Raw genomic sequence first — 27283 nt, forward strand, 5'->3', positions numbered from 1 at the left:
AATTAAGCCTCATTCATACACCGTACAACGGCAGGGTGTCGCCTCGTTAGCTTGAAAGTCAGTTCTTGTCGGCAAGCGACAACCGGTCCAGTATGAATGATGCTTTTGCCTGACAACGGCAGGCAAAAGGACTAATGACCGTCACCGTAAAGAGCAATGACAACAACGAGCAGGGCCGCTGGAGGGTGGAGAAGGTGATGAATACATGCAAGGAGGAGAAATGCTTTGTAACTTCGAAGAGGTAGGGAGGGCAGGGGTTAGGAGGGAGGAGGAGGAGGGAGGGGTTGTTTTCAACTGCAGCGCAATAAAGCATCAGCTAATTGTCCCTGTGGTTTGCAGCGCTCCTTTACCCTCCCCTCCCTGCCTGCCTTTCGCTCGCCCAAGGGTGTTTCTTCATTTCCTGCCGTGGCGTATCCGTATACTGTATAATATCTCCCTGCCGTTTTTCTTGTATTTTTCTTGTCTCACTGCGACCCGCCCGACGCCATCCCCGGGCCGTCACAACCCCCTGGACTGTACTGTACCTCCCCTTTGTATCCCCCTCCTCTCTCCTCCTCCTCCCTTCCTCCTCCTCTTCTTCCAGCGGTCGTTGCGTAACTATGCAGTGAGTTGTCTGCCAGCAAGCAGCAGCAGAGCGATTGATTGATCAGCAGTTTTGTTTGCCAGTCTGCTCTTTACGGTATAATAAATGACCCTCACTCCGAAGAGTGCAGGTCCATTTGGTTCCATTCGTACACTCTTTCGGAGTTAAAATAACACCATGGGTTTTACTGTGCACTGAAACTGAGTGCTTCTGTTGGGAAAGAGAGACACACACACACACACACACACACACACACACACACACACACACACACACACACACACACACACACACACACACACACACACACACACACACACACACACACACACACACACACACACACACACACACAGAGAGAGAGAGAAATGCACTAATGTAACTGCAAGCACACATTGCAGTCCATGATGTAATGCTAACCCGCAGAGCCCTTTACTTGTCTTCATTCATCATTTTATGGTCTTCACATCAGCACACAGATCCCCCCTCAATGCACCAGCTTATGGCTGATTGATTTATAGTGCCTCACGACACTACCGAGGAACATGCTGTACCCATACAGATTGGTCACTTACTGAACATTAGCTGATATTTCAAATGGAAATTGGTTGTTTACGGGAAGTGACGCACGGTCTTACTATCAGGAATCAAGGCTTATTTGTCACCACTCAGACAGGTACAAGAAGCCAAATGCTATTTTGTGAGGTCCTCAAAGTACTATGCTACAACCACATACAATGACAATATTCATAATAATAAAAAGAAAATCTAAAAAAGCTCATAAGAAGAAGCCTTTCAGCAGTATCCAAAATGATAATCTCTCTCTCTCTACTCTCTCTACTCTCTCTCTGTCTGTCTGTCTCTGTGTGTCCTGGCCTGTTGCTTGACGAAATCTCTCTCCCTCCCCTCCCTCAGGTGATGTCTAATATGACGAGACCGTTTAGCCTGCAAGCCAAATGTATTGACAAAAAACGTGACCTTTGACTAACCCCACCCTTGTTCGGCCTTAATAGTCCGTAGTCACTGTACACACACACACACACACACACACACACACACACACACACACACACACACACACACACACACACACACACACACACACACACACACACACACTCTGGTAAGGGAAAGGAAAGGAGAGATCCCCAGCCGGCAGGTGATACAAGCTGCCTTCCCTAAAGGGACACAATGCACATCTAGACACTAACCGGGGCGATAAAGATCTCTATCTGTCATTGTAAAGTCATTCCAGTGTCACTTCAGTGTCAGCTCCGAGTCACCTCAAGTTAGTCTGGCTGGCTGACTGTCTGCCTTCCATGCATTTTAACATTCCCATAATAAGCTGCTGCTATGTTCACAGAGGACGGTTGAAATGTCACATAGCATGTGTAGCTGTTGCCAAAGATTCCTTTGTGAAATGCATTTAAAAAATAATTTCACCTACTCTTTTTGTTTTTATACCTGGTGTAAACTTATCGTTAGCTGCAGTTTATTAGATCAGTGGTGACTTAATATAGCATAAAAATGTCAGTTTAACCACTTTAACTCTGTATACATCGGTTATTTGAAAAAAGCAGATCAACAAGCTCACTCCAATCTATTTAAAATATATTTATATATATATCATGACCATTTTTGAATATGTTATAAGCATTTCAACAGCGCCAGTCTTGGTATGTATGGGGGTCCACTCCCTGCCACAATGCATTTTCAGATGGAGGTCCGTGGCCAAATACACATCGGCTCTGTCAGGTGGAAACTACTTTTCAGGATTCAAATTCAAAAACGTCAAAAGTAGCAGATCTACAAGCTCAAAACAAGCTTGTAGATCTGCTACTTTTGATGCTTTTGTGTGACGCTGTTACATGATCAAGTAGGGCATTATTAATGAATTCACAATAAAACACAAAAAGTTAGAACATGGAGATAAGAGGTTTTTGCCCGACAGCAACGATATTCAATTTTGGGGTCCTTAACAAAGTTTGAGAACCAGTAGATACATAAACACAGACATGCAATACTACTTGGAAATACCGCTCTGGATTTAAATGGCTGTTATGGATCCTATTCTTGGCTTTCAAATCCGTTTCACCCTTCATGCTGTGACAAGTGTTGGGGTAATGGCGTCTGTTCTGGTTCTCTGTTTACATCCTACGGAGGGAATATAGCCCCGCAGATAGAAAAACGCTCTTGAAACACAAGAGCCATGATTGGTCCCTCTGGGTCCAGGCTGTGGAAAAAGACCAGGCGGTCAGGATTCCATATGAATAATATTTCATAAATGTACTGCCTGGCGGCTGATGATCTATATTCTATAGCCTATAGTTTGCTTTCATCAATTTGTCAAGCTCTTGGGTTGCTGTTCCTGGAACTTGTACAGTTGTAGCTAATGTTACTTATGACATATTTCAGTTTTTATTGGTGTGGACTGGAGTGAACTTCAGTTCAGTGGTGCACAGTAAAAGATCCTCATGTTACTTTATCCATTTGTTGAGTTAAGTTAAAGCTACGTTCCGTAATGTTGTTATGTTTCATGTCCTACGTGTGATTTGAACCCCAGTTCCCTGCACGGTAGACCAAATTTCTACCACACTCCCAGAGACCCAGACACAATCCCTGCTTGGTTAGGTGAGGTATTACACTTATTTAGGAGCTTCGGGCAGCAGTACTTGTCAACCGGTATGTTGTGTCTGTTGGGTGGAAACCTCATATGTCCAAAACTGTTACTTTTCAGCATTCAGATTAAAAAATATCCAAAATAGCAGATCGACAAGCTCAAAACGCATCGCTTCGCACCGCGTTTTGAGCTTGTAGATCTGCTATTTTGGATATTTTTATGATCAAATAGGTCGTTAATTTACAAAAAATAATAATATATATATATATTATTTGGTTAAAATATGGTGATTCTGCCCGACAGCAACAATGTGTTCCTTCAGTCCTACCTGACACCAGGCCAGGCTCTATAGTTTCCCTCCAACCACTGCAGATGTTATTATAGTTATTATATTGCATTACATACTCTACCATACAGATGGGTTAAAATAACGTTTTATTAATCGAATGTGGAATATTGGAAAAGCTTTAACAATGTGTGTGTGTGTGTGTGTGTGTGTGTGTGTGTGTGTGTGTGCGCGTGTGTGTGTCTGTCAGTCAGACAGTGTCACAAAGAGAGAGACAGACGCTTCTGTTGCATTGTCTGGAAGTTCCGTCACCACTGTACTGTAAAACGTACAGCGATCGCTTAATTAATTTAATTAACTTTGTCGCTTGGAAACGTTTTTTTTTTTTTTTTTTTTTTGCATCATCGAGTCGGAAACAACCCGAATGACTCTCACTCACTATAGTGATGTGAAAAGAACAACCCTCCCTGCCCCACGGAAGCTGTAGAACCGGAGAGAGGAGGGAAGAGGGGGGGCGGAGGTCTGGAAAACACAGCGATAGAGAGAGAGAGAAGAAAGCATAAAAGAGAAGAAAAGCTCTGCAAGTCAAGGCTGCTCTAGACTAGTCCAGTGTTCGGGTTATATTATTGTTCATCGTGTGACTCTGCAGTAGCAGCAGCCAGCCAGCCGGTCTACTCCATTAGCATACACACACACACGCTGCTTTTCTGCTGTCTTCTGGGTCGTTACACGAACCTGCGGAAAACAAATCAATTCTGGATTTCTTTATCCGTTTACTGTCGTCCGCGATGAGGTTCAAACGGAACGGCTCCTATACGTTAAATAGGTAAGAGAACAAGAAAGGTGCTTCTATTAAAGCGAACCACGCGGTAACTTCACGCATAATCTCTGCAGGGAACGTTTAGTAGGCTATGTCAACACCTTTTGTTTTATGTTAAAACAACTCGTGACCGAGTGACGCTTTGCAATGATGATGATGCCCGAGTATCGATGTGATTTTAGTTTTGTTTCTACATTCATGTGGCGCTGCTTTTCAATCAGAAATCAGTAGAATTTGAAATATTTTTATTTAGAAAAAAAAACTCCTGCTGTGGTATAATGCGGCTGTTGTTGTGAAGAAGTGACACTCGTGGTTGAACAGATGAGCTACTGTCACGGTTGCTTCATTCATGGTGATTCCACCATTGTAGTGTCCACGTGTAGGTCAGGGTAAACCTGTCCATCTTGCTATGGGAGGGAGGGGGGGGGCTCTCTTTTGTTTTCTCTCTTCAGTGTTTGCTGTCTTCCATTGACAGGAGAAAGAAAACTAGCTCTCCATCCCTCAGGATCCATTGCAAGAGCCCCCCCCCCCTCACATCACCGCCACAGAAAAAGGATCCATCCCCCCTAGTAACTTCTGCTGTGTGTGTGTGTGTGTGTGTGTGTGTGTGAGTGTGTGTGAGAGAGAGACAGAGAGCGAGGTTATAAGTTTGTTCCCCCTAGCCCACTTTGTGATGACATGACCTCAACAGGCTGTATTCACCTCCCAGGCATTTATAGAGCGGATCACGAGTGTTTCCCACTGATTCCACTGTTTGTGTCATTATGCCATCTCTCTCTCTCTCTCTGAGTCACAAGTTTAATGAAAAGGGCTTTCTTTGTCTCCCTCTTCCTCCCCTTATATTATCAAACCCCAGCTGCACCACAAGTTTGAATGCTTCTGCCATCCAGCTCAGCTCAGAGAGAGTGCGACTGTTAAGCACCGGATTTCTTTTGTAATTATTCATCTGGATATTTTTGATGAAGTGTCTTTTGTTCTAGTGGGCACATGTGCATACTTGATCATTTGATGAAAGTGACTGTTGATGTAACTGCAGTTTCCCTTCCTTCTTTTCTCCTCTGGCTTGGCGCTTTCTCCCTCAGAATTGTTATCAGGCACAGGCCCCCTTCCGCTGTGTGTGTGTGTGTGTGTGTGTGTGCGTGCGTGCGCACGCACACACACACACACACACACACACACACACACACACACACACACACACACACACACACACACACACACACACACACACACACACACACACACACACACACACACACACACACACACACACACAGAGCACATCCTGACTCTTGTGCTGAAACACAAAGGGACCCAATGAATGAATGCTGATTGCACACCCACTCCATCACACAGGCACAAACATGAGAGCATTGTTATGACTATGCACTCCCTCTTGTGTATATTCAATTAAGACGTGTGTGTGTGTGTGTGTGTGTGTGGCTATGCGTGTGCAAAACGGAAGCACAGGAGCTTCCGATTAAGTCTTCTTTGTTTCTCAGTTTTGCATGAGCGCTGCTGACCTCGCGTTCCGTTGACGCTCCTCTGCCAGTGAGCAGAGGAGCTCACTGGCAGACCCCCCCCCCCATCATCTAGGTATAGGAGTAGGGACAATGAAAAGTGAAGGTGGAGCCTCGGTGGTGACAGACAGGAGGAAGGTGGCGCTTAAGAGAAAGGGGAGAAGAAAGGATGATGTCATTGTTAGCTAAAATAAACTGCTGTGCTGCTGCTGCAAGCTCCCCCCGTCCCGTCTCATCTTTCAGAAACGGGGAAGTGATCCAGTACTGCACTGTACTGTACAGTCATCATGTCCCCCTGTGGTGATGCCTGAGGCAGTTATAGATTCTAGAACGGTTAGTTCTCAAACCTTTTTGCGCCAAGGACCACCCAAATTGATATGTATTTGGCCGTGGACCCCCTATCTGAAAATGTTTTGTGCCAGGGACCCCCAGAAGAGAAGATGTATCTAAAAAGAAAAGTTTTCAACATTTTTGATATTTTTCAAAAATAGCAGATGTACAGTGCTGTGAACTTGTATATCTGCTACTTTTGAATATCCAATGGATAAAGTGGTTAAAATGATTGTGATACATTGACTACTTTTTGCTGGGGACCCCCTGGAACCCCCTCAGTCTCTCCAGACCCCCCCTGGTACTGCTGGTTTTCCATTCTAGGATGTGGAAATGTAGCACTACAGGGGTCCTAGAGGACTGGGGGTTGTTGTAAACCACTGGTATAGAGTCAGCTTATAGGTCACATCTGTCTTAAGGTCATATCTGGGGCGGCAGCTGCTTGGGAAATGGAAGGTTCCCAGTTTGATTCCAGGCTCCCCGAGAGTTGGTGCCGAAGTTTCCTTTAGGCAAGACACTAGATTGGTAAGACACTGATTGCACCCGATGAGCTGGTGGGTGCCTTGCATGGTTTTCTCTGCCGTGTGTGTGTGTGTGTGTGTGTGTGTGTGTGTGTGTGTGTGTGTGTGTGTGTGTGTGTGTGTGTGTGTGTGTGTGTGTGTGTGTGTGTGTGTGTGTGTGTGTGTGTGTGTGTGTGTGTGTGTGTGTGTGTGTGTGTGTGTGTGTGTGTGTGAATAGGTGAATGTAATGCACATTATAAAGCGCTTTGGATATAGGCGCTATATAAATGCACAATTTCTCTTGTGCTCTGACATCTAACCCTCATTGTCAAAGACGCTTCGCTTAGATATGTTGGCAACAGAATATAAGGAACCAATCCACTGCCCCTGTCATGATGACATAATACCAGATGTTTTTCTATCCAAAATGTGGACACTGTTTTAACAGTGGTTTTCAAATGTGTTGTACAGAAATGGGCAAAACAAAATATCAAGGCACACCTGTGTTTATAGCAAAAATAGCAGATATACATGTATTAAAATAAAACAATACTAATTAAAATCTTTATAATGGCATGCCCAAAATAGGGACGCCAGGTTGAAAATGGTTAATATATATATCATTTTAGAATTTGGCTTTGTACAGTGGAGAATAAATGTGCACAAATGACTGATATAGTGAATTAAATATATATTACAGTAATAATGTGTGGTTGTCACAAAAATGTCCCCAAATTGTTTAGGCCCACTAGCGGCAGGGCTCTTAGAGTGGTAAGGTCGGTCCATCAACTTCAAAGACTACTGGCAGGATTGTGATGGAATTTGGATGGAATTTGCAGCATGACCTGTAGGTGTAGCTATTTTCTCCTCAACTCTTTGACTCAATTTTAGATGCCACAGCTTTGTCTTGCTGTGAGAGTGGAGTTTGTGTGCGTGTGTGTGTGTGTGTGTGTGTGTGCGCAGCTGAAGTGGCTGTCTTCTCACGGTCAGTTAATCGTGAGTTGTTGTCTAGTGGAACACTCAGCTGTCTGTAGCCTTGGAACACACACACACACACACACACACACACACACACACACACACACACACACACACACACACACACACACACACACACACACACACACACACACACACACACACACACACACACACACACACACACAGAGAGAGGCACCTGACATCTTTGCTTGCAGGAATCATTGGAAAGAGGATGCGCACGGCCACCGCATGATCAGAGAACATTTGAGAGCAAACAAAAAGGGTTTCATTTCATCTCGCTAGATGTTGAGACAGTGGGTGGCTACTAGCGAGCGGAAGGAAGGATACAGGGAGGTCATACGTGATGAGGTCTATAATTCACTGTGTGCCCTTCACCTTGTTAGCACGCGCAGCAACCAAACGCGCTCTGCAGCGATTGGCACGCATCCTGGGGGTGTGTTGCAGCGCTAGCCAGTAGCCACTCCCATACCTCTGCGTCATTTGTGTGAATGAATAATAGTCAAATGGCTGCGTGTGTGTGTGTATGTGTGTGTCTAAGAGTGTTTTTGTTGTCAGCGTGTATGCTTTTGGTACCACCTAAGTTAACGATGAGCCAGTGTGTTTAACAGCTCACCTAGTGCCTCTCTATCTTGTACTGAGCAAAGGCATTTTTGCAGCCCACGAATAGAGGCTGCCAGGCTACTGCATTGAGTAACTTTTTGCTAAAGATTACACAGGCGTGTGTGTGTTCCCGTGTTTGTGCATTACAGACTACAGAGGACAGATGGGTGGGGACGATGTTTAAACCTTGTTTGGGATGTATACAGATGGCAGAGATTTCTACCACCAGGGAATGTTTCCTCTCACTCTCTCTCTCTCCCCCTCGCTCTCATTCTCTCTATCTCTACCCATCTCTCTGTCCCCTGCAATCCTGCCCGTACCTCCCAGCAGTCAGCACTTTGTTTATGGGAGTCTGTTTGCCAAGCTAATCTTCCCGCCTTTCAAGTGGAAGCCAGCGAGGGAGCGAGGGCAGGCGCAGAGAGAGAGAGAGAGAGAGAGCGAGCTAGAGGGAGAGAAGAGAAGCGAGGCAGGCAGTCGCAGTAGTTAGAAGAGGAGAGGAGAGCACGCACTCAGAACGGACTCTTGTTTTGTGAATGATCTTTTTCTCTTTTTCTGCTCACTCTGGAAGACTGTTTCCCTGTGTGGGAGAGTGTGTTTACTGCACAGCACTGTGAGCACGTGCACGGTTTTCCACGTGACCCACGATAAGTCAAAGGGACGCCAGCCACTGGTGTGCGGCCGGGCAAACGCTCCACACGTGCGCATCTGATTGCAGAAGGTGTTATGCTGGGGCTGGAAGCAGCAGCAGCAGCAGCAGCTCTATTACACCTGTAGGCGAGTGTGTGTGACAGAGAGAGCAGAAGGGAGCTGGGCCCTGACCCATCAGTACCCCGGCTCTGTCTCTACAGTCAGCTGGATGGGGGTTCTGGTGTGCTGTGATTGCTTCTTTTACAGGTACAGTGACGCATATATACATCACTCTCTCTCACACTCTCTTTCCCCTATTATGTTTATCTCCGTTCTTCTGTTGTTGTTTATTGCCATTGTTGCCATCGTTGTTGACTCGCGATTTTCCACCACCTCCTCCATCCCAACAATCTCATCCCATGTTGTCGCACACTTAAAGTTCTGGGTCTTTCTTTCTCTACTTCCATCCCTCTCCTCCCACCTTCCCCTCCCCTCCATCCTCATTTGAGCCAATTTCGTAGTTCTCGCTTCTGTTATTGTGCTGAGATATTTAAGGACAGTGCTGCATTAGAAGGCAGAGATTTTGCTGTAGTCAGATGCACAGGGTTGTGTATACAGGTTTTTTTTGCACGAGGGGGGGGGGGCAAGGCAAGCTTAGGGCAGAGGGATGGAAATGGCACGCAGCCATCCCCTCTACGTCAGAGCAAAGAGGAGGATTCATGAGTTGCTGTGTTACAGGGTTTAGCCGGTCGTAGGTTGCAGGAGAACGTTGATTTGAGCCTAAAATCCGAGCAGAACCTTTCCTCTGTTGCCCCGTGCCCCCAAGCTCTGCGTCTGTGTTTGTTTGGACACAGTGTTCCTTCCCAAGGGGGGAGGAGGGGGTTTGCGGATGGACTTTGCACTTTCGTCTAGTTACAATGACCCCTCTAGGATAAGTACAGGAACAGTCAAATTTGTGGACATTTTTATATATTTGGCACCAAACCATTTTGGCAGAGAAAAACCTACACTTGCCTTTGGGCAACTGTTGACGGACTTGGCACCATCTATTGGTCATTACTGCCATTGATGAAGTATTTAACTTTGTAATAGTTCACTGCAGTTAAACCAGATGAGAGCCTGGGTTGGGTTGGTTGGGATAGGTTATTGATTCCTGCCCTGTTCTTATAGCTGGCTGTTGTGCTTAGGATGGGTGGATGACTTGAGTTAGCCTTGCCCCTGGCAGTCTGGACTGGAAGGGATCTGGTTCCCCTCTCTTGTGGTTTGGGGTTAGCCAGCACGGGTCTGCCTTCACTGCAGTATAAAGTCTATATATAACCTTGTAGGTCCCAGAGGAGCGTTTTGATGGTGAGGGCTAAATTCAAGCTATAATAGAGGCATACAAGCACGCACGCACCCACACACGCACATCTGCATTGGATTAGGCCATCAGATGTCGCAGTGATTCGGGACTTTGTTTACGCATCCTTGCTCTTCTGAACATGGATAACAGTGTGCATCTTGTGTCTGTGTGTGTGTTTGCTGTGCACATGTGCCATACTGTTAAGTCTGTGCACACATGTCTGTGTGTGTGTGTGTGTGTGTGTGTGTGTGTGTGTGTGTGTGTGTGTGTGTGTGTGTGTGTGTGTGTGTGTGTGTGTGTGTGTGTGTGTGTGTGTGTGTGTGTGTGTGTGTGTGTGTGTGTGTGTGTGTGTGTGTGTGTAGGCCACATGCAGAAGTCTTGTGAAGTCAGGCTAGTGCCAGGAGCAGTTCTGTTTTTTCCAAGCTCCACTCGAGCAATTATCACCAGGCCAGGGGTGGGACTTGGCGGGCAGCGCTGACGTGTCATTGGGCCATTGAGAGAAAACAGCCTATCGGTTCTATTTTTGGCACTTCCTCTCGCTCCACTTTTCCCGCAGCCAGTAACGCGGCCCAGAGGCAACGTCGTCCACCTTTTTTGATTGATGTGTGGTTTGCGTGAGTCGCACGCACACTGCCTAGACAGGTCCTCATTGATCTTATATACAAGTTCCACCAGGCCTGAGTAGTCGCCTGTAGCTCCCTGGGTGTTTCAACAGTACCTATTGTGCAGTTACTGACTGCCTGTGGAGGTTTAGTCAGACCATGTCAGCTCCGACCCTGATCACATCGCTCAGAGGGGAGTGATCGAAGTCTTTTCAACATTGTGACATGAAGTGGGACGAGTTGAAATGGGCCTCGGTACATTAGGCACTGGCCCTGTATTATGTATGGAGCTTCATGACACGCTTGGATTAGGAGGTGGTGGATTAGCAGGAGGAGGTGGTGTTGGGAGTCAAAATGAGGATTAGGTGGAGGTGGTGTCAGAGTCAAACTGAGGCTCATTTGGATTAGGAGGAGGCGGTGTTGTTGGATTAGGAGGAGGTGGTCACTTGTTCAAGTATCAAGTGTTGATATTGTAGCCGGGTGACGCCACTCTAAGTGATGTCAACATTTGGTCCACAAACATGCTATTTGATGTCTTCTTCCTCTGGCCTTCTTTAATTACACATACAGTCAACAGAACACTTTAAATATCTTCACATCTCATTCCATATTCCAATCATATTGGAGAATTAAAAATATTGCCCAGCCCTAGCCGATATCGTATCATGTGTCATCATATAATATGATATAAGAAATGACACCGTGGGGTGTAATATGCCCCTCCTCTCTGGCTCACTGTCTTATCGGCCCACAAATTAACCACTTTAACCTGGCCTCCTTAACTTTGGACATAGGTGAACATTTTCGTAAGTTTCGCGATGCAATGTATTGTGAGGTTGTAGATCTGCAATTTTTGAAAATGTTTTGACCTGCCAGCTGAGGTTCCCATCCATTGTGCATTTTTCCTCTACAAAGAGGTCAAAAGTACAATCTGTGGCCATTTCTTCTCTCCCAAGTTCCTCTCCAGAAACAATTGCTGTGTACAAGACAAAAAAACAAAAACAATTTTCCTATTGTTTGTTGGTTCCGGAACTACATGCCGCTGCTGCTGTTGTTGACTTCCTTGCGGAAAGACAAATATGAATATATTTATGTGTTTTTGTCTACAGTTGGTTACATGGGGAAGTTTCTTGCATGCTGTGCAACAATAGCTCTTCCGAGTACATCGTTGCATTACAAAAGTGTGTGTGTGTGTGTAACAGAAGAGTTAGTGCTGGCCATACCTCAGTTTGCCATGTGTCTCTCGTTAGGCTATCTTTGGCAGACCTGATGTGTTCCACAAAGTTCAGACCAACGGCTCAACAAGGACACCATTCTGCTCCCAAGTCCCACAACCACTCGTAGCCCGGTATTCCATACCTAGTTCTCCTGTCAGCCTGTCACTCATATTGGCCTGAATTGGATCGAGCTAAAATGCCTGTGGCTTTTCTTCGAGGAACGTCTTTAACTACGCGGTTTGTACTCTAGCCAAGGGGATGACTCGCGAATAAAGAGAACTTATTTCTGGTTTATATAGTTTCTATTAAAAAGCTCACTGGATAAATTAGTCAGATGGGACTCTGTTCCATGTTGCCACTGCTCTGTGCCATATAGCTGTACTGTATTATAATGGCAGAGGGAAGCACGCACTGCAAACTCTCTAACTGCACAATCAGACCTTAACCAGATCAGTCCTTTAATTCTTAACTGGAGATTTGATGGTCTGTTGAAATCGTTTTTGGTTAAACTGTCTCAATGGAAAAGTAGGGAGACCACCTCCAACCACTGCAGACATGCTATTTATACTGTATTAACATTATCATACAGATTGGTTGAAATGATATTTCATGCATTATAATAAGTCTATAATTTTGGATTATAATTGTTTAATTGTAGTATGTCAAGCTCTCCAGTGGTCAGCATACTGTATTTTTCTGTACTGAGATATAAAAACATACCTTTCATTAAGGTAAGGTCAACCAAAAAGTACCAAACACAATAAACCCCACCCCGTATTAGAATTACAAAAAACATTTAGGGACCATAGCCCACCTTTCGGATATAGAGACATTTTTCTTTTCGCAATATCACTTGTTACATCTTTTTACATCCCGGACTACTAATGCTATTGCGAATATAATATAATGGTTCATATTTTATTATTGAGCCAATCAGTTTTGCACTTGAGATCTGTGCTTTTCTTAAGCCTAAATTCACAAAATTAATATTTGTGACGCTGTTGTTGTTTTGTTTGTGTTTAAGACAGTTTCACATGTCTTGTATCCTCTGTGGTGGGTCAACCGCCAGCCTTAAACCCATGTGCAGTGTGGGTCTGAGGTCGACCCAGTTGAATGGGGGCATGCATGACGTTCTATTGGCTTCAGAGTAGACCATGTGGCTACAAATAGACACTCCCTCCCTGTCTGTCTGCCTGTATTTCTGGCTGTGACTGGACTGTGCGGATTGGATTTGGACGATGGGTCATAAGCGGTTACGGTAGAGGTCTTCAACTGTCCATGACCTGTCTGACTTAGACCTTTCCTTTGTGCTTCGAGAATCTATACTCGCCTCGGTTCAACTATTCTGATAATCAGGCTTTGAATGAGCCAGAAATGATTAGCTCCACCTTAACACTTTAATTTTCAAGCTTGCAGCCTTAACCACTTGATGCAAGACGTCAATCTGCTATTTCGGTGTACCAGGAAACAGCAGACAGAACAGAACACTTGCAACTTAGGCCTGTTTTTTACTAAAACTAGTGGGTTTAATGTGGGTTCTTATGTGGATTGATTGACTGAATACTTTATTAGTCAGAAATGTAAACGGCACATGGTACAATAAGACATTAACGCTAAGAGGATAACACAAAAAAGTCCTGGGGACTTGTTTCCTTTGTGGTCCTGTAAACTGTCAGGATATAAATGAGCTGCAGGATTCTGCCGTTTCATTGCCGTGTAACCTATTACCACAGATAACCAAGTAACTTTGTCCTGGGAGAAGAAGGCCTCTGAATTTCTCACCGGTACTTGGTCTCCTGTAAAGGTTGATTTACATACTTGGTTGCAAATCGGCGTTGCGCCTCGAATATAGAAGATCTAAAAGCTCACGAGAGCATGTATATCGGCTATTTTTGGTGTGCGTGACTAAGTATAACTCAGGTTTTAAGGAGGAAGACACGTGCTACACTGAACTGTCCTCTGTTTCCACCTGTCCCCATGTCACTGTAGACTTCACACGCCAGTTACATAATGTCAGCTCTGTGTGTGTGTGTGTGTGTGTGTGTGTGCACGCGCACGTTGAGGGAGCTGCTGCTCGCTCAGGAAACGGAGAAAGAGAAGGCCTTGCAGTAACCTTACCTCCACATTTAGCTCTGCAGAGTCAGCACTCGCACACGCGTACACGTGCGTGTGCATGACTGTGCACATGCACACACACGAGTGAAAGTGTGTGCTACTGCTGCTGACGCATCTCGATGCAGCATCGTCCCCACCTACTGTCTCAAGGAGAAAGCACAGCAAGTCATTTCATCATAGGACACGGAGACGGGAGAGTCTGCCATGTGCCCTTTTTGTCAGATTGACTGTATTGTTTAGCCCTCTACTGATATTTCAGATGAATTATGAGCAGGGTAGAAGGGCAGAGAGTGTGTCTGTGTGGCGCAGCACTATATGGGTCCATTAGTCACAGATAAATGAATTTTGAACCACTAAGCCATTGCGATTTGCAAGTGGAAGACAGATTTCAACCCTTAGGCTCACCCCCCATGATGTGTTCAGCCGCGGTTTATACTGAACCCACTATCACAGCAGTGGGCCTACCTACAGGCTAGATCCAGGCCTAAAGGAGGTGTAAAGGTGACATGGAAAGTGTTTTGTGGTGAAGTGTTGGGTTTAGCTGCAGCAGAGCAGGCTGCAGTAGCCCACATCTTCTCCACAGTGCCTCTGGGAACAAGAGGCCCAATTCAGGGGAGGCAGGAAGTGCCTGGGCGCCTTACTTCCTGTTTATGGAGTTTGTCTCCGAGCGAGGGTAACCACGGGAGGGGTGGGCTGGTAAAGTGGCGCAGTCTAAAAAGAGACAGAAAGGGTGGTGGTGGTTAGTAGGTAAGTCCTCCCTCAGACTCGCGCTCTCTCTCTCTCTCTCTGCTTTTTCTGAAATTACGCCTCTGAGAGCGGGAGAGACAGACAGACAGAGGGTATATAAGTTAACACTTAAGCCATTTCCAAAATGGTGATATACAAGCTCACAACAAGCGATCTACAAGCTCACAGACGCGTTGTGAGCTTGTACATCTAGTATTTCTGCTATTATATATTTTTTTGGGGGGGGGGCAAAGGGATGCCAGGTTTAAAGTGATTAATAAACATATGGTTAGGTTACAGACAAGAAAACACGTATATATAACAGGTGTCACATATCACCTGTAGATGGACGGCCATGGATTGAGATGCACTCAATATTGATCTGAATCGGATTAATCTGCACAAATTCAAAATGTTCAGAGTTGCGGAAAATATGCATTGAATAACTGAATTTCAGTTAAAAGGCTCTCTCTCTCTCTCCATCTACTGTATCTGTGGATCACATACACACACTTACCCGCATAGCTGTGTAATTGCCTCTGTGCTGCAGTGCTGTTGGCAGCAGTGCCCTCTCATTTGTTTCAATTATCTACCATCTTATGTCGCCGTTGTACCAAGGATGGAGAGGAGACAGGAGAGTGAGACCTAACAAAAGGGAAGTTTTTAAGTAGTTGGTGGTTTGTGTCTTTCTTTGTGTCTGTCTTAAGGGCACGTTAGCTCCCCCTCCCCCAGATTGACGTCTTCAGGTGGTCCATGCGTCATAACAGTACAGACACCAATCCCCCTTTAACTCGAGGCTATATTAAGTCAGGCTGCTGGACGGACACGTTTGCCAAGAGGCAGAGGGGGGAGTACCGCCGTAGTGCTGACACTAGCATGTTTCGAGGTGACATGCATAACGTTCCTTGTTATGTCTGTTCACAGTGCTAGAGGGCTGTGTGCCAAAAACAATACTGTACTTCACAAGCCCTAAATGCGTCCTTTGTGTTATTTGTGTCAGCAGACTGTGCTGTACTAGGAAAGGATACTTTTACTTCAGAGAGAGACTAGAATAAGCTGGTTAGGTCGGTGTTTTGCATGGAAGACAGATGTTTGTTGTGCAGTTGTTTGCCCCCCTTCAGGCACAGCAGTGATGTCACTAAATAAGCTCATGCGTGGTCCCAGGTGAGAGACAGTTTTCCTCTGCTCCTCCACAGCCCAGCCAACAGTCTTATGTACACCTGATCACCCTAAAGCCAGGGTGTGTGTGTGTGTACAGCTTGCAACTATAGCTATATATTTAAAGATTATTCTGTCGAATAATCGAGAAGCTGTACACTCTACAGACTGCTACAGACTGACGTTGAGAACCATTGCTGTAGGATGACGAAGGGAAGGAGACGAGAGGTATCACTGTTCCTGGGTCAACTGAGGACCTTGCACTGGTGGGGGGGAGGGGAGGGGGGCTTTTGATCGCTGTGCTTGTGACGGCAGGGCATCTATTGATCTGTCCTCCCCCGCCCCGTCCTTTTCAGTCAATCTCATTCTCATTTTCCCATCCTGACTGTGAAGGCAGCTGCTATCCGCCCACTTCCTCGTTCGCCTCCTCTCATTGACGAGCCATCTGCGGATGCCAGTGTTTTTGTGTGTGTTTGCGGGGATGCGTACAGAGAGTGAACATTTCCACTCACACAACGTAATGAGATTTGTGCCGAGGTGTTTTTGTGTGTCCGTCCCATTGAGCGTTTCTGTGCCCTTGCGACTCTGTATGTGTGTGTGTGTGTGTGTGTGTGCGCGCGCGCGCGTGCACATGTCTCTTGTTTGTCAGTGGGAAGGCAGACTGTGCCAGTCCTCAGTGAAGGGCAGGGCTCCACTGTGGTTTTAACTGTCATCCCAACAATGACCTCAACGAGGGAAATATGTGGCTTTGTCCAGGAATCCATCACTTCTTCTTTCTCTATTTCTTTCGCTCCTTCCTTTTCTTTCTCTCTCTCTCTCTCTCTCTCTCTCTCTCTCTCTCTCTCTCTCGCTTTCTCTTAATTCTTAATTTTTCCCTCATGCTTTGACTCTGTTTCTTTAACTTTCCCCTAGTTCTTTCTCTTGCTTTCTTTCTCTCACTGGCTTTCTTTCTCTCTTTCTTTCTCGTCTTTGCCTGCCCTTTCCTGTCCTCTGTTAATCCTTTACTGTTTGTTATGTGGCCATAACACTGAGATGTGTGATCATGATGATATTGCTGTGTCTCGCACAACCCAACAATGCTGTCATCATGTTATGTCTTAAACCTCTCTCTCTCGCTCACTCACTCACTCACTCACTCACTCAAACTCTTGCATTGTTTTATTCTCCCCATCAGCCCTCTTTTTTTGGTTGAAGGGCCCTCATTTAAGTCTTGAAATGAAAACTAGATTTTGTATGTACAACATAACCTTTATGACTCACACATTGAGGTCGTAGACCTCTTCTGCAAGTAAGACCTGGCCGAGATGAGGCCAAAGCAATATAAATGCAACAAATACAATTATTAAACGAAAATGTGAAACAAATGCATAACCAACCCAGTTTTTTCCCGTTCAGCAGACGGCCTTTAGTGGAGTTGTCACTGGTGTGGCGGGGGGTTGGTGGCAGGATAACCGCGAATGTCATAGCTGTTGTTATTCAGCTGGTGTTGTTGGGTGGCAATGAGCCAGGCATACCATGTTGTTGTTGTTGCTGTCATGGATGGATGATGTAGGTGAGCTGGTGGCAGTGGTTACATAATGCTCGACACCTCCTCCTCCCTTCTCGGCGTGTCCCCTGTCGCATCCATCCCTCCACAGTCCTCTCTGGAGACTGAGTGTTGGGTTGGAAGGAGGCCTGGATGTGTGGCGTAGACGGATGCCTGTTCTTTGGGTCTGGTCCCGACTTTGGAGAGTCCTAGACCATCTTGTTACAGAAATTTGACAAATGTTTTAGTAAAATCTTGAAATTGATTTATAGGCTGCATATTAACCGATATCGGTGGTAAGGCTCTAGTGTTGTGAGGTAATAACGCCCCACAAACACACACACACACACACACACACACAAACACTGTATACCACTAAGCCTCTTAGTTAAAATATACGTGTACTGTACGCAGAGCCATGCAAGGGTGCACACACACACTGACTACATGCCTAACTTGAAAGCGCATATGATATCATAAGCTCCAGCCTCTATAGGAAGGGCTCATTTGTTGGTTGTTTCCATGGACCTGGTTGTGTGCTGTTATGTCTGGGCCTCTCCATCGGTCGTACACTTCATTGAACTCCTTCCACCAGCGCTGGGGTGTGATGGCTTCCTGCGCCTCGGTGCAACGCCCTGCTTTAATCGACCTCGGACAATGGGCCAGAGTTTCCTCTTGCTATCAGATAACCACCAGATCTCGTCTCGTCATCAGGGATGTGAAATATTTATTTATTTATTTCCCTGTCTTCGGTCCAGCTCTTGTTCGTGTTCCTGTGTTCCCTGCTTTGTAACCCAGAGATGCACAAACTTGACCCAGAAATATTTGACCAAACCCCCTGTGGTATTATTCATGGTATTTAATTGTCAATTGTTTGGCTGCAGAAAACACGTTAAAAATGAACGGGCAATCACAAGTTATATCAAATAAAGTTCCTAGATGTAATGTTGTTCAAAGCTTCAATGGTTTGTAGGAGACAGAGGTGCTCGGAGATGTCAGGTCGGAAACAGGAGTGGAAAATGCAGTTGCAAAAGAAATATTGGCAAGAGATTCAAAGTGATGAGCCAAAACATGAGTGTTTTCATACCCTCAGGAACATGTGACCTAAAGCAAGGTCTTCTTCAAGCAAACTGTTTTTGAAGGCATGCCAAACCCCGGTCTTGAAAGTACATAAACAAATGAATTGACCACATACCAGTAAGCAACTTATGATTAACTATAATCATTATTTAACATTTTTGTTGTTCCTTCTGTGCCCTTATAATCACATCCCTGAGTCATCAGGACCCATTCAGTGGAAGAACAGGATGATAAAGGCCCAGTCTTTTGAATTGAATGAAACTGAATTTAATTACAGTTTTTAATCAAGTGAGATAGTGGTGGTGGTCAGTGGCCTTATTGATAGGTTTGTTTGTTGGTTTTTTTCTTTTAATGGTTTTTACATGCTGCTCGGGAGCTGTGCGTGGGAGCTGGCTGATCTCTCTGAAAATGTCCTTGTTCTTTGTGTTGTGACCGTGTGGCTGTTTTGATAAGCACAGCAGCACAGTCTGAGCTGGCAGTGTGAAGCGAATTAAACCCAGTTCTGAAATACACAATGTTCTGTCACGATGACTCCAGGAATATATATTCTATAGAGAAAAACGCAGACATTCATTCTTCTTTATGAGAATGTGTCTCAACTCGTGTTCTAATTGCTGTACTTATTTTAAAAGCCTGCATCCCTAAACGTATTAGACAAGTAATTTGAAATGAACACCTGAACTGGTGTGTGAACTCAACATATGACATTGAAAGGAGGCCAACATTCTCCAAGGTTTCCCTTGTCCTTTTTTAGATTAAACTCATACCTTCGCCAGCAGCGTGATGGTTTCTGCGTCAACACAGAAGGTCGAAGGATTTAAATAACAGCTCTGAACAAAACGGCATCTGAGCCCAATAATCGAAAGCTCAAAGCAACAGCCGAACATCATTCAAAAAGCCATATGTGGTGAAAACCTCGAAAGCAGATATCGTTTATCATACTTCTTCAATGAGGTGTTCAGAAAAAAACATCAGGCAGCCAAAGAATGTAATAAGCGGGGGGGAATGTCTTGTATTAACACACAAGCCACTACCGTTTGTTTGTAGGGTTTAGACGTGGTCAATTACATGTAGTTGATGTGAAAGCGAGCTGAGACCTGGTTAAATAATGAACACAAACACCTGTGTTGCTGTCAGTCACTCCTGTTGCATTCTGTACAAGCTCACAACGCACCTCTTTGTGCCGTGCTGCGAGCTTGTACGTCTACTTTTGAAAATCTTTCAAAAACGTCAAATGTTTTGATACATTTAAAAAAAAATCTTCTCTTCTGGGGGTCCCTGGCACAAAACCTGTTCATATTGGGGGTCCGCGGCCAACTACACATCAATTTGGGGGTCCTTGTTCACAGGCTTCACATGAAAAGGTTTGAGAACCAACTAGTCTGGTGGGTCCAGGAAACGGAGACCTTTCCCCTGAGAAAGGGGGGGCGCCTCCCCGACCGCTAGTCCTTTTCTTCTCTCCCATTTGTTTTGGTTACATGAAAAGAGAATGTTGACCCCCAACGCGGCTTATGTAATATTCCAGGAAACAGACGTTCAAGTGTGTGAAGAGCACACTACATAGCCTAGATTTCACAGCCTGGCTTGTTTGAGAGGGCAATTTGTCTTGATCGCGTCAGCGGGCTCTTAAAATGATTAGCGTTCTTTTGCGAACACGCTTGTTTGTTCACATAAGATTCAACATGTGTCTGTCAGATAGGCGTGCAGAAATAGCTGGCATTCATTACATTTATGTCCTGCCTGTCTTATGCAAAGCCTTTCTCCCAGACTGCTGGTTTTTATTATGTAACATGTACTACTAAGCACAAGCACACTAGGGATGCACATTCTAAGCAATATCTTCTGACCCGTCAACCACATTAACAATCAGTTAATCAATTATACAGTCATTCATATGAAACTGAAAATGGCTTTTATGGCTGCAATGTATGGATTTTTAGCCACATTATCTCTGCAATAAACACATTGCAAAACACTCATTAACTTTACAAATTGACCCAGGAAGGCTGTTTAAAAGCCAAGTGCAATTAGCTTTTGTAAACTGGTTCTCAACATCCCTGAGGGGGTTTCAAGGGGTCCCCAGCTAATTGATTTGATAGTTAGGAACCAAATGGATCCTTATGGGTCTATAACTCGGGAGTGTATTGTACACATTTGTACACTCCTAGAGTTAAAATGAACACTTGAGGATTGGGGTCCCAGAGAATAAAAAAATAAAACATGTTTTGAACCTGACTGGGCCTTATGAGTGGCGTTTAGGCATACATGTTCCCCCTGTATCCACACCAAAAGACATCCATATAAAAGAGTATGTGTAATATGTATACTCAGCCAGTGCCCTGGAGCAAGGCACTGTCGATAGAGCTGTAACTGGTCTCTGCTCACTGCTCCTTATAGTCCCGATGCAAAGGATACATTTCTCTGCAGGAATCAGCAAAGTATAACTTAAGAACAACACCATGAGCAATCACGTGAAGAGGCTGAACATATAGAGAATTGCAATTTAGAAAATAGAATTTGAGAATTTGGCACATAAACACTACACTACACTGGAGTGATTAATCTGTCTACTAATCATTTACATCCCTAACATACACACACATCTGCTTAACAGACACACATCTGCTTTCGCAAGAATGAGAAGCATTGTCTTTTCAACAACAACCCCATCAATCAGGAAGTTGTGCCCATTGTGACTGCCTACCAATTACACAGGTCTTCATGTTTAAGGAACATTCTGTTCATTTCTGTGTCCACTTGTGTGCGTTTTGTGTGTGTGAGTGATCGAGAGAGCCTGGGAACTGCCTTAGGTTGCATGCATTCACATTCCCTTTACTAGGGAATCTGTGACTAAATGCCCTCATTTGGGAGTTAATGAGCTGTTTCAGTGCAAGCATGCAAAGCTATGGAAGAGGGGACAAAAAGCGACCCCAAAGTTTCCCTGAATTCCCCTCTACACCGCTTTACCTCTGCATCACTTGCTTCTGAGACGACTAGTCCATAACTCTACTCTGTCCAGAAGAATAGAAAACGAGGTTTAGTCTTGGAAGCATTTCATACACTGGTTAGCTTGACTGGACTGTTGCCTAGCTTTTTCTCAGAATTGTCTGTTACCACTTAGTTTCTGAACTACAGTTCAGTGAGTCTCTGCGTGTCAACACTTCCACCTTCCAAAGATTGAGGTGTTGGCTAGCCACTCTCATCCTTTTCCCCCAGCACTAACTTGGATACTTGACGGCCAAGCTAGACCCCAGTCGGCCATCAGCCCACAACGGCAGGGGTCACAGACACGGGGGTCGGCAGTGATCACATCTCCCGACGGAGCGCTGTCACCGCTCCGAAGGCTCGTCGCCTCATTTGCAGAAATTGGATTAGTTCCCTGTGTGGAAAATGCTGCGGCCACCCCACATCTCTTCTCCTACTGAACTGTACTCGAATCAGCTCTATGCATAACTGTAGTCCCCAGTTTTCTGAAGGTGGCGTGGCGTACCCATTTCCTGTTCCAGTTCATTTTCCCATAGCTTCGTTTGATTGGATCGGCGACAGGTTTGAACCAGAAACACCTGACACTTGCGTGTCTTTCTGATGGCTAAGCACTGATGATCTTTTTGTTTTTATCAGGCTCCTGACCTCTTCTGGGTTCTGAGGTCCGACTGCAGCCGAAAATATGCACACACTACCAAGCAGCGGACTACCTCCTAGCGCTCGGAACCCACGCTGTTTTAAGCCGACCATCTGCTTTGTGTATTTGAAGCTTAAGACAAACCTGGCAGTCTGGGTTGGCACTGCCCTCTGTGTTTTTGTTGGGGGGTGGTGGTGTTGGTTGTCCCCCCTCTCTCTCTACTCAGGATCATGAACGGAGCTCTGTTCACCCCCGATCCCATCATACTCCGCCCTACATACACACACTCACGTCTTGTGCAAACATGGGCGCCACCCCAACCCTTTTCCCGACATACTTCCTCTGAGCGCCCTCCCTCTCTCCATCCATCCTTCCATCCTTTTCCATGACATGGTCTCTTTCTCCTCCGAGTCTATACCACCTCTCTCTCTCTCTCTCTCTCTCTCTCTCTCCATCTCTCCCCACCTCTCTCTCCCTGCCTCCCTTGCACAGTCTGCCTCTTTGTCCTCCTGCACACAGGAAAATAAAGGTACCAGAAAATAAACCATTTATAACCACTTAAACCATATATACTTCATCAAACTGTGTCTCCCAGGCTTCTGTACTTCGCTCTCTACTCCAAATCTCTTTGTCGGAAATAGCCGATCTACAAGCTTTTGTAGATCGTCTATTTTCTGCAAATGTTCAAAAGAAATTTGACAAATCTTTTCCTCTAGAACCAATTAAGGAACATGAAGAACCATTCACAAAATAAAATGGTTCTTTGTAGGTGATGGTTCTACGTGGAACCATATAGCCTTTTAAAGAACCATTTTAAGAACTGCAATTTCTCGGTGTGAGCAATCTTAAGTAGTGAGTGGTGGGTTGGCTGTACTGCGTTGGTCGGCCACATCCTCAAAGATCCTGTCTCCGTCCACCTCTCCTCAGCCGTCCCCTCGTCCAGACGACCAACACCCACGTTTCTGTCTCTCCTGGAAAACGGAATCTCGACAGGCCCTCGTTGGGTGATTTCTTTTTTCCTTTTTTTTTTTGCAGGCTCATGTGTGCGTTGTGACACTTGAAAGGGTCCTTGTCTCGCTTCCTGTCTCCTTGTTCTTAATGTGTTCCGTTCTTTAGCGTAGTGGAAAGTACCTCATTAGTTTGAACCGTTTTCAAAGGATGCAGGAGTCTATAGCGTCAGCATGGTAGCGATGCAGTATCAAGTTTCAGGAAATATACGCACACACACATCTGAGTATCCACACCCTTATTATAAACCCTGAAATGGAAAAGTAGAATGGAAATTTAGTCTAAGGTTCATACAATGTCTACACTGATGGACCATGCTTTTCCATGGGTGGGAACTATACTTTATAGCATCACCTCCTTTTTTGACAGTTTTCATTCATTATGTCTCGAAATAGAAAGCATCAATGATGTTCTAATCATCCTAATCTCCGATCTGAAGTCAGTCATCGTTAATCATCGTTAACCTTTGGCCGTAAATGAAGACATTTCTCTGTACCAATAAACCTAATGCCAGACCTGTCAAGGTTGATGTTGCAGTGTCTCACAGTTGGCCTGTAGGTGGTGGGATTGCTCACACATTAGTTTTGCCCTGACTGTGTGTGTGCATTTGTACTCCAAACAAGGAATGTTTCTCTCACACATGTCAGGCACGGCAGCCAAACCACATTAGCTCTCATATGTTTAACATATTGGTACGCACCGCCATGTTATTTTGAAACTGTAATCTGTGTTTTATATTTTTTGTTTGATTCAGAAATGTTCAGAATTTTATCTGGACTTGGCAGCATATACAGTTTGGGAAAGTTAGAAGTGTGTGTGTGTGTGTGTGTGTGTGTGTGTGTGTGTGTGTGTGTGTGTGTGTGTGTGTGTGTGTGTGTGTGTGTGTGTGTGTGTGTGTGTGTGTGTGTGTGTGTGTGTGTGTGTGTGTGTGCGCTTGTGCACGTGTACATTTTGTGCATCCTCCCCCCACCCTCCCCACCTCATGCCAAGGTTACTAGTCCCTATTATATTTTTCCCAGGAAAAGAACATTCTTTCCCTTCTAGTTTTACGAGTAGAGTTCTAGGAAGATGCTTTGCCCTAAGGACATGTGGTTGTCCCTACTAAGGTTGGGCTGATATAATGTTCAAAATTGATTATTATGGCAAGAGAAAACATCTAAAACATTGATATCGAATCACTGTACAAGTACATTAGCATAACTACTTCAAAATAAGCCTACAAAGTGAAGAAAGCCCTCTTGACAATTGAATTTGGAATTCTGGAGGACAACATTGGCTACATTTGTACATTCTCAGAGTTAAATTAACACAGGACTTTACTGTGTATGTATGACGTACGTCCATACTCTCTGTGAGAGAACAGCTTGTCCCCAAGGCCGCCTTCCCTAGCCTTGCAACAGGCCTCTATGGTTGTGGGATGATAATGATCTTAGGCCCTGACACTGACGGAAGGTGTCAAACTCTTCTTATCTCCCACCATTAGCGTCAAGAGTCAGGCTGTCGAGCCAGAGGGACGAGTCCATCACACACCTGACCAGCGGCCGTTCACAGGGGCTTTTGGGGTCATAAGTTATAACCTCTCCTTTTATTGTAGGCCGTGCCTGGAGACGTCGCATTCTGGCCATGCCACTGACACCTGGACTTTTAAGAAGCACAAACCTAACCTGTTTGTTTCGCACAACTTGACTGACGCTGCTAACCCCATAACCTTCACTGTCCCAGGCCAGTATTTAAATAGCTGACCTTGCACCTTAACCCTAGGCAGTGGCAGACAAAGTACCTAACCCCAGCCAGTACTTGAGTCAAAGTATAGATACTCCTGGGCAGATTACTCTAAGTGAAAGTTGCTCTAATAAATGTACACTTGAGGTAAAGGTACTTAAGTATTCAAAAGTACAAATTACAAAGTGTTTCATTTTTGATATAAATGCATTGCTATAGTAAAATCTAAGATTTTCCTTAAACAAAAAACATCAATACTGAAAATATCTAAATTGCAGATCTGCAAATTTCACTATACTAGAATTGAAATAAGGCAAGTAGTTTTTCATTTCCCCCTTCCTAGAAATGTAGTGGAATAAAAAAAGAAGTACAATGTTTGTCTTTGAAATGTAGTGGAGTGAAAGTCATAAGTATCCGGTGTTTAGCTGCCTCGGTAGGTGAGTTATGGGGACGGTGGTGATGGACTCTCTCCCCTGCTTAGGAATGCTGGGAGGCGAAGTTGACGGTGCATCCAGGGCATGCTGTGACAACCTCCCCGGTTCATCCCTCTCTTGTGTTTTACACTCCTTCCCTCTCATCTTCCCAGTTTCACTATCATGCTTAACGTTGTAAAACTGTTCTATTATGCATCCGCACGCCACCCTGCTCTTTTGTGACTCTACTCTACTCCTCTTCACCCCTCCATCTCTGAACTCAGTGGCTGTCAAACCACTTCACCTCATGTCAGCGACCCCCAAATATATATATATTTTGCAGAGGACTCCCATCTGAAAATGGACCCCTGGGGGTCCCCAGACCCAACGTTGAGAACCAGTGTCTACATTCATCTTTTTTTCCCCACTACCTCCTTCCTCCTCTTTGTCCTTCTCCCATATAATTGTCAACCACCCCCCCCCCCTCTTCCGGCCAGCTCTCTCTCCCTATATGACGGCTGTTTAAGGCCCAGCAGTAGCCATGATGATGGTGATATATAAACCTTTGACGTGAGGTCTGGTGTTTCTCATCTCCCATCTCTCTCGTTCTAAAGCACTCTCTTCCTCCTCCTCCATCGGTCATAAAACAGTCAGAGCGCCGCTTCTCGTCTTTCAAACATCCTCCGCTCATCTCAAACATCCTCCCTGAGTCCTCGTGTACTTCCTTTTGCAAAACCCGAGCTCCCGTGTCAACTAGAGAGCATGCAGGAACATTTTAGAATCCAAGCTAACCAGACTCATAATTGGATTATGAATACGTTGGCAATTAGTCAGTCAAGTTATTTTTCTCTTTTGTGACATTACTGCTGTTAAATGTGGCATGGAAGAATGTCATACTCTGTGTTTTAGGGTTGGCCCCAAAGCCAATTATTAGTGTTCAGGCCGAGTCACATGTTACTTGATGAGGAAAATAGTTGGCTGTAATGGAGAAATGTTTCCATTATTATTATAAGTTTCATTTGTTAATGTTCGCTGCTTCTCCGTCTTTAAATGCAGCATCCTTTGCGGTCCGTGCTAAATCCCCCTCGATAGTATGACGTTCAGTTAATCCAAGGTCAGTTATTCCACCTCTGTATTCCTTCGACTGAATCTGCCAACCACTCTTGGATATATCCTGAACATTACACCCATTCTCGCGTTCCCAGTCTTTGCCTAATTCTAACTCGGGTTTCTATTTACTCCTCAGTGTTCAGATCCGGTCTAGATCTAGCATCTGGCAAACACACATACAGTACATGCACACAGCACACTGATCGTATCCGTGTCCTCTCAAAACCCGATGGTTAATAAATAGTAGAGCAAGTGGCCTCGTGAGCCAGAGTAAACAAATAAATAAATAAATAACCAAACGCAAACCCTTGGACATTCGGGGTCAGCCATAATTTGCGTTTGCTGCATAGAGTGCAGGTTTTCAAGACGTACAAACCAAATCAAACCTTAAAACATTCGTTCTCAAAGTGGGGTCCGGGGTCCTTGAGGGGGGTTCCAGGGGGTCCCCAGCAAAAGCAGTTAATGTAGCATCATAACCATTTTGACCACTTTATCCATTTATACGTTGGCTATTCAAAATGAGCAGATCTACGTGCTAGTACATCTGCTATTTTTGAAAATATTTGTTTGGAAACATTTGAATAATGTTGCATTTTTTTTTTTTACATTAATCTTCTCTTCTGGGGGTCCCTGGCACAAAACATTTTCAGATTGGGGTCCGCGGCCAAATACATATCAATTTGGGGGTCCTTGGCACACAAAAGTTTGAGAACTACTGCCTTAAAAGATACAATCTTAGAATCTTGTATTTCTGA

The 27283-nt window shown here is 44.9% G+C and overlaps 1 protein-coding gene across 3 annotated transcripts in view; it reads left to right on the forward strand.

The window, feature by feature from the left end:
• The window catches only part of mob2a (MOB kinase activator 2a), an 86545-nt gene that overhangs the window by 31929 nt on the left and 27333 nt on the right, over window positions 1-27283 (forward strand). Inside the window, exon 1 of one of the 3 annotated variants that reach the window (XM_084060326.1) lies at window positions 4128-4315. The exons of 1 other annotated variant lie outside the window; for it this stretch is intronic. In XM_084060326.1, the coding sequence (XP_083916452.1) occupies window positions 4278-4315 (38 nt within the window). In that variant the 5' untranslated portion in view covers window positions 4128-4277. Of the gene's footprint in view, window positions 1-4127; window positions 4316-8687; window positions 9156-27283 lie in introns of those variants that run through there. One more of the 3 variants, XM_084060325.1, reaches the window with a different exon arrangement.

This window comes from Gymnoscopelus microlampas (genome assembly GCF_963454915.1).
Source record: "Gymnoscopelus microlampas genome assembly, chromosome: 6".
NCBI lineage: Eukaryota > Metazoa > Chordata > Actinopteri > Myctophiformes > Myctophidae > Gymnoscopelus > Gymnoscopelus microlampas.